This window comes from Tupaia chinensis, unplaced genomic scaffold (assembly GCF_000334495.1).
Source record: "Tupaia chinensis unplaced genomic scaffold, TupChi_1.0 Scaffold000089_1, whole genome shotgun sequence".
Taxonomy (NCBI): domain Eukaryota; kingdom Metazoa; phylum Chordata; class Mammalia; order Scandentia; family Tupaiidae; genus Tupaia; species Tupaia belangeri.
In genome coordinates, this window is record NW_006159551.1 from 208,402 (window position 1) to 216,806 (window position 8,405).

General features: G+C 39.2%; 1 protein-coding gene across 11 annotated transcripts in view; it reads left to right on the forward strand.

The window, feature by feature from the left end:
- ITPR1 (inositol 1,4,5-trisphosphate receptor type 1) overlaps positions 1–8,405 on the forward strand; it is a 404,888-nt gene that overhangs the window by 190,649 nt on the left and 205,834 nt on the right. For 7 of the 11 annotated variants that reach the window (XM_014585765.2, XM_027769774.1, XM_014585767.2 and 4 more), the window contains 6 exons: positions 696–815; positions 2,221–2,415; positions 3,768–4,019; positions 4,645–4,786; positions 5,589–5,769; positions 7,520–7,707. In XM_014585765.2, the coding sequence (XP_014441251.1) occupies positions 696–815; positions 2,221–2,415; positions 3,768–4,019; positions 4,645–4,786; positions 5,589–5,769; positions 7,520–7,707 (1,078 nt within the window). The remainder of the gene's footprint in view (positions 1–695; positions 816–2,220; positions 2,416–3,767; positions 4,020–4,644; positions 4,787–5,588; positions 5,770–7,519; positions 7,708–8,405) is intronic. The other 4 variants (XM_014585769.2, XM_014585766.2, XM_014585771.2 and 1 more) reach the window with 1 other exon arrangement.

Consider the following 8,405-nt stretch of genomic DNA (forward strand, 5'->3'; position numbering starts at 1 on the left):
CCAGTCTCTAAGACCCTCACCATTTCAGGTGAAGTGGGAATGGGAAACCAGAGTATGGATGCCACAAATGGTCCTTCTGGAGAGCTGACGAGGTTGCTGTAAAAATGACTGCCACCACTCGTAAAAGCTCCCAGCACTTAATGAAACCTGCTTGCGGGCCAGGCAGTGAGCTAAGGAAGCACTTTGTAGAAAGTGTCTCATTCAATGCTCTGGAAGTTGTGCATTACCCTTGTTGTAGATGAGAAAAACTGAAGTGTAGTGAGGTTAGGCAATTTCTCCAGATAGCAGTTTATTTTAGAACACTGCTAATAAGCATCCGGATGGGGCTTCCACCTGGGCAGTCACACACATGAGCCGCTCCCTAGGTGCTCTGGCTGCCTTGTGTCTCAGGCATTGCTTCCTGAGTGAACTCCTTTCTTCCCTGCTCCTCCTCCTCATTTTTTGCCTTGCCACCTCTCTGTCAAACACAACCCTGCAACACTGCCATCCTTCCTCCTTTGCTTCTTTGTTCTTTCTTTTCTCTGCTGTCTGGGTTTCATGTGGTGCAGTAGTCAATGGCACCAAAACCTCAAATATCATTACTGTCTGTCGTTAAAGGTTTGTTGAATCTGTCTACTTGAGAAAGAGTTGGACTCCAAAAGTCAAACCTCTGCTGTCTCCAGCAAACGTTTTGTGCTGCTTCTCTGTCTTCACAGATTCTTAGATTACCTCTCTGACCTCTGTGTCTCTATGAACAAATCCATCCCAGTGACCCAGGAGCTGATCTGCAAAGCTGTGCTGAATCCCACCAACGCCGACATCCTCATTGAGACCAAGTGAGTGGGGGCAGAGGATTTCAGGAAAAGACAGGAAAGGGTTTTGGATGGAAAGCCTGCAGTTCAGTGGGTGTTCATGCTTGCGAATAACACAGCCTAACACCTTGGGTTCTTCAAAGTCTGTCTACAGTCCGGGGGGCTGGCATTTGACCCTCCTTGGGGAAGGATTTTCTTTAATGGAATAAATAAGATTTGCATGAGGCCAGCAGATAAGTGATGGTTAAGGCACTGGACTTCCACATGGCTAACCAGTGTTCGAGTCCTGAACCCGGTGGCTTGCTTTCTCATTTCCGTCTCTGTCTCTCTCTGGTGAGCACCCATGCACTATAGTAAATTAATAAGTTATAATATGAATAAAATTAAATCTTTAAAAAACATCATTGGATTTGCTTTGGGTGTGGAGTCTGTGAACTCACCAGGGAGGATTTTACACACTCTGAATTTAGTTTTAAGAATTAAAAAATTATTAAAGTGTAATCATTAATTTAAACATTTAAAGGACATAATTAATATTCAGTGTTGATGTTAAGTCATTATTGAAAAGAGTTTTAAATTATCACTGTTCAGAAAGTGTTTATTGGTTCATGGACTTTTTGGTCATTGATTTTTAACAGAGGATTAGTTTTCTTCTGATAGGTAGAATGCCAGAAATATGGGCAATGTTAAAAAAAAATACTGAATGGTACCAGTAGATGGCATAATGGACTCCCACATGGTCGAGTGAGGTTCAAGTCCCAGACCTGATAGCTTAAAACTCATGTCAGACATGTGTGCATGCGTGCCCAAAATCCCAAAAGGAGAATGGAGTAGAGGGATTGTGGTGTGGCTATCTCCCCTGGGGTATGATATCTTGCTTTCTGTCTGTCTAGAGAGCACATGCGCCCTATAGCAAAAATCTATCTAAAAAAACAAACAAACAAACAAAAACACAAAACAAAACAAAACAAAAACTGAATTATACCCTAGAGCTGGTTGTTTTTTTTTCCTTTCTCATGCATAACTTAGTTTTGGACTTGGGCTAATGCAGGGTTTCTCAACTTCAGCATTTTGATGTTTGGGCCAGATAACTATTTGTTGTGGCAAACCATTCTTAGAATTGATTGTTAATTGTCCTTTAAGCAGCTCCACTGACTTCTACTTACTAGGTGCCAGCAGGACCCCTCCCTTTGATTTGTCACAACAAAAATGTCTGCAGACATTGCTAAATGCCTGCTGGGGGCAGCATCACTCCAGCGGAAACCACTGGGTTAAAACTGATGAAGAAGTCACTATTAGGCTCTCTCTGACTTGACCCGTGAGAAGGATACCAGACAAAGTGGCCTTCCAAGTGTCCTTACGCTAAATGAAGCTATATTTCAAAGGCTTTAAAAAATAATGACTTTTCCCTCTTCCTCTTACTTTCCAGGTTGGTTCTTTCTCGTTTTGAATTTGAAGGTGTTTCTACTGGAGAGAATGCTCTGGAGGCAGGAGAAGATGAAGAAGAGGTGTGGTTATTTTGGAGGGACAGCAACAAAGAGATTCGCAGTAAGAGTGTCAGAGAATTGGCACAGGATGCAAAGGAGGGGCAAAAGGAAGACCGCGATGTTCTCAGCTACTACAGGTGAGTAGGAGATAGGTTGAGTAGAAGTAGGTGCCCCAGGGAGGAATGATTAGGAATTTATTGTGTATTTGTTGATTATACCATAGAATTACAAAGGTGTCTTCTGATAAGCTTGTCTAACGAGGTGGTTAAAGTGCTATATTCCTGTGTGGCTAACCGTGAGGCTGACCGTGTGGCTATACTCCTGGTGGCTTGATTTCTCACTTGCTTTGTCTCTCTGTCTGTGTTCACATTTTACTACCTTCGAGCGCATCTGTAAGTCATTATGGTATTTTATCTGTTCTTAAACTTTTATAGAAATGGTACCATACTTTGAATACTGTCCTAAAATTTGCTTTGTTTGTATAATGTCATTTTTGAAATGTACTTACATTAATAGAGATAGATCCATTTCTTGAATTTTGACTGATGAAGGGTATTTGATTAATGTACCACATTGTCATTGCCACTGAATGTCCATCATATGTGACAATTTAGTTTTTCTTTTAAAAAGATGCAAATTTTATGTATAAATAAAACTATAAGAAATGTTTACAATAAAAAATTTTTTAAATAAGCTTGAGGAAGTTTCTATAGTTTATAAACAATATTGTTCTAAATTTCACTTTCTACTTATTTCTATGTCAGATCAGTGTACTAGCATAGGCATGACTGAACTTCATTGAGAATACCTGGCAACCTTTAACGACTGCATCTCATGAACATATGCATACAACATATATACACATACCACCATGATAACTATTTATAGAGAAAAAGAAAGTGCTCCTTTAGGCTAATAAATCTAAAATATCCAATAATCAATTTAATGTGAATTTTTACAAAGAAAAAGAATATGACCACTCAAATCATTTAAAACTGAGCAAACTCAAATTTTAGTTTTTTCGCGTCAGGGAACATTCTTGTTAAATTTGTCTGAGTCTGTTTGAGTTTCCATTCCACAGCAAGAGTCACATTGGAGGATATTTGTACTTTCCACCTTCCTAAATAGTTGTAGTTGAGACGTTTTACTGTACTCCATCTTCAGCCTCACTCTATTTGTCCCCACTTACTTTATAAATAAGGGCGTAATAGAAGCAAGTAGTCACATAATTACTCCAGCACAGCTGGATAGACCTGCGTGACAGTTGGCAGTCAGCCAAACATTGTGGCATTGCTTGATCTATTCCTTGATCTGCTTGGCACAAAAGATAAATGTTGGTGTATGGGGCTGTTGAGGGTATTGATGTATATCAGATGGTGACATGTTAGTCCTACAAAAGTTGGGGACTACCTCGCCTACCTGCTGGGTGTTTCCATTCATCCTGAATGATTGCTGAAGAGCAAGCTTTATGGGACTTTTCTCTCTCCAGGTATCAGCTGAACCTCTTTGCTCGGATGTGTCTGGACCGCCAGTATCTGGCCATCAATGAAATATCAGGCCAGCTGGACGTAGATCTCATTCTTCGCTGCATGTCAGATGAGAACCTGCCTTATGACCTGAGGGCATCCTTCTGCCGACTCATGCTTCACATGCACGTGGACCGAGACCCCCAGGAACAAGTCACACCTGTAAAATACGCCCGCCTCTGGTCGGAGATCCCCTCTGAGATCGCCATTGACGAGTGAGCATGGCCCCTTCTTCCTGTCAAAACCTCACAACATTTGAAAATCGCCTGTTTCTGATGTTCTGTGCAGTAATAGTGGTCCAGTTAAACTATAGAATAAAGATGAAGTTATTTTTCTTTACGCTTCCAATAAAATTAAATGGATGGCAAATTAATAATTTCCTCAAGATTGTAAAAGATGGCGTGACTGTCTTTTTATAACTCTGGTTTATCCTTCTTTCATTCTACAAATATTTAAGTGTGTATTGTATGTCAAGCTCAAGGAATAGATCAGTGGACAAATTAGGAAACTGTCTCTTCACTAGTCAAGGAAGGCAGTGAACAAGATATAATGACCAAAATATGAAGAGGGGAAACTTTAAAAGTTCTTGGAAAATGTGTTTTGTGGGAAAACTATGCATGATTTCAAAAGCCTTTTGCAGCCAAATAAGCTCATACCTTAATTCCATTTTTCATGAACGTTTTGAAGTCCCTTCATGTATACATTGTCGATATATACTGAGGAGCAGGAAGGAATAGGACATTTTGGGGGATGTTGATTTTTGGAGCTGAGCAGCCCAGGAAGGACCTCACTGGGAAGGACCTGACATTGTGTTTCCTTTTCTTTCTCCTTTCCTTTCAGCTATGATAGTAGTGGAACTTCCAAAGATGACATTAAGGAGAGATTTGCTCAGACCATGGAATTTGTGGAGGAGTATTTAAGAGATGTGGTTTGTCAAAGGTTTCCTTTCTCTGATAAGGAGAAAAATAAGCTGACATTTGAGGTAACTCATGATGAAAGAATTGGTGTGTTCATGTGCCTCTCAGTAGTCTTTTTTCTATGGAGTAAATAGAAGATATTTGAGTAAATGGAGATTCCTATCATGATGCTCTGGTTTTGTAATAAAAAGGAATTCAGCTCAGTTTTGTTTCAGAATAAAATATTGGGTTGTTGGGAAAGTCATGATGCATTTTTGCATAGAAAAACATAGAAAAAAATACATTATGATTTTTCTGACAACCCAATAGAACTGATACCAGTCAGCTGGGTAATAGTAATTGTGGTCTTAAATAGGCAAGGGAATTGAATCATGTAAAATGATAGAACATCATGTATGCACTGTACTTTGTATTAAAAATGACAGGAAAGAAACAGACTGTGCTTCTGCTCTGTTGTAGATGAATCATTCAAGGAACATAAATTCTTATTATCTTTGAGTTAAAATATATCTGAGACTACTTTTACCCTTTTAGGAGTTAGGTTTCTGAGGATGGTTGCATTCTCATCTGTGTCCTCGTTGAGTATAATTTGGCTTGCTCAGTATTACCTTGGGAGGCTGCATAGACCCAGTGATTAAGTCAACTTTTTATTAACTGTTCATTACAACATGTCAGTAGCTTTGCAAGTTTACATTTATTCTCCTCCTAATAAAACAAAATAAAATTTTATCAGAAACGACAAGCAAAATATGGGCTTCATCTTACAACAAGGAATGTTAAAATCTTCTATTTATAAACTGTTCAACATCAAGTGGAACTGAAAGACAGTTTATTTAATGCCATCACCTTCTTTTTTTAATACAATAGGTTGTAAATTTAGCTAGGAATCTCATATACTTTGGTTTCTACAACTTCTCTGACCTTCTGCGATTAACCAAGATCCTCCTGGCCATCTTGGACTGTGTGCATGTGACAACAATCTTCCCCATTACCAAGATAACAAAAGGAGAAGAGAATAAAGGTAACAATGATGTGGAGAAAATGAAGAGTGAGTATCTGAGGGTGCCCGCAATTTGAAAGACGCCCTCCCAGTCCTTCCTGTTAGACGCATGACAGACCCTGCCATGTGTGTGCCATGTCCTGTCCTTGTGCGTTCCTTTTCAGCTTTTCATTACAAACGTTTTCAAACATTCATAACAAAAGCTGATTAAAAATAAAAATACAGTGGACTCTCATATATCCATGACTGAGAGTCAGTGCATATTAACATTTCATATTTCTTTCTTTATAAATGAGAGTTTGCATGTATGTTTTGTAGACTAATTTGAAAGTTCCCTATCATTTGAATGTTCCTCTAAATTACACGTCTGTCATTTCCTTGACATTCATGAAGCTCTTGATAATACTCATACATGATGACATAAAATCTAGGTGTGCATCTTAGTATCCATTTCAACCTTAAGCATTCCTTATGAAAAGGAAATTTGTTAATTTGTTTATTCCTTGCTCTCGCTTATGGTCAGAATAGGCATATATTGGGTATCATTTATTAATTCTTTAGCTGGAACAGAAAAAGTACATTGGCTTATCCCCACTATTTGCTAGGTCTTTGCTAAGTCATCCTACATATATTATGCCATTTAATTCTATTGTTGAGCTCCTTTATTCTGGTTTTGTAGATGAAGAAACAGCCTTGGGTAATCTAATGTACCCAAGATCAAACGGCTGTTGGTAGCAAGCACCAAATTTGTGTCTTAACTTTTTTAAAATTAATAGTACACTTACTTTTTTTGTAATTGGCACATTATGTTCATATTTATGGTGTACAGTGTGATGTTTCAATACATGTATATGATATGTAATGATCCAATGAGGGTAATTGCCTCAGACATGTGTCTTTTCTTTGTGTTGGGAACATTCAAAAATCCCCTCTTCAAATTATTTTCAAATATACAATGTGTTATTGTTAACTATGTAACCTTACTGTGCAATGGAACACTAGAACTTACAACTTCTATATAACTTACAACTTTTATATAAGAATTGGTCATTCTTTACCAATCTTTCCCAGTCTCTCAGTATTCTTTCTGTTGCTATGAGATCAACTTTTCTAGATGCCCCATGAGTGAGAACACATGCTATTTGTTTTTCCATGCCTGGCTTGTTTCACTTAATATAATGTCCTTCAGGCTTATCCATGTTGCTGCAAATGACAGGATTTAACTCTTCTTCATGGCCCAATAGTATTCCATTGTGCAGATATACCACATTTTCTCTATCCATTCATCTGTTGATGGACACTTGGATTGATTTTATATCTTGGATGTCATGAATAGTGCTATAGTAAACATGAGAATGTAGATATGTCTTTGACATACTAATTCCATTTTCCTTGGATATTTACCCAATAGCAGGATTGCCGTATTATAGGATAGATCTAATTTTTAATATTTCGAGAGGCTTCATACTGTTTTCCAGAATACATGCCTTGTTAGCTCTTAGATCTCTAGTTCTGTGGATAGCAATAAGCACGTAGTAGGTGATCAACAAAATTTGGCAAGTGAATTAATATGCAGAAATGCTCCTTTGGGGTGGTATCCAGGCCCACGTTCATGCTCTTACTCTCAGAAGTCCCACATGTTTTATGTCATTAACATTTTCAGGTTCCTAGTGACCTGAGAGTGCATTGGAGCAGAAACATGTTCAGTAATTTGTCTCATTGAGCCCATGCCCCTGGCCAGATGTTTCAGAGCATTCTCTAGCAATGTCATGACATGGTCTGTCTTGGCCCTTCCTAGGCAGTAACGTGATGAGATCTATCCATGGAGTTGGGGAGCTGATGACACAGGTGGTCCTCCGTGGAGGAGGCTTTTTGCCCATGACTCCTATGGCTGCCGCCCCTGAAGGCAACGTGAAGCAGGCGGAGCCAGAGAAGGAGGATATCATGGTCATGGACACCAAGTTGAAGATCATTGAGATTCTCCAGGTATCCATCTGCTAGAGACAGATGGTGGGGAGGGTGCTACCCAGGGCCCTGTTCAGGTCCAGCCTCTGCTTCCATGGAGCCCAAGGCTTTCTGGGGGGAAAATAGGGCAAAAGTCTTAGCTTATCCCTTGGAGTCACTCACAAACTGGCTCCTGCTAATCCTTCTACTGTCAGTTCCTGCCTCTTTCCAGCAAGGCCTTGTCTCTCCAGCTCTACCACAGCCTTCTAGAGTAACCTCAGCTCTCCATGAGCATTGGTCTCCATGACTATCCCATGTCGTTCTCTTTACATAGAATCCTGTGCTTCTATGGTAGCTGAATGAATTCCCTGATTATTATTTATTACTCAGTTCAAGGTACCATTAATTTTGGAAAGTCTTCTTCCTTCACTCCTCACACCTCCTCTTTCTCTTTTTATTTATTCAACAAATATCTATTGAGCCAACTCCGTGCCAAGTCCCGTTAGCATAAGGAGTCCAGCAATAAGCAAAATAGAAAAAAATTCTGTTCCTAAAGAATGTACATTTTGATGGAAGACATAGGCATGTATTTTTTTTTAAGTGCTAAGAGATGTTAAAATATGAAAGAGGTCAGGTTGATTTAGAGACCACTTGGGGTGGAAGAGAGCAATCTTGTGTTCAGCAGTATTATTGGAAAAGGTGGTGTGGTCAGAGTCTTGCGTGAATTGAGCTAACTCTGC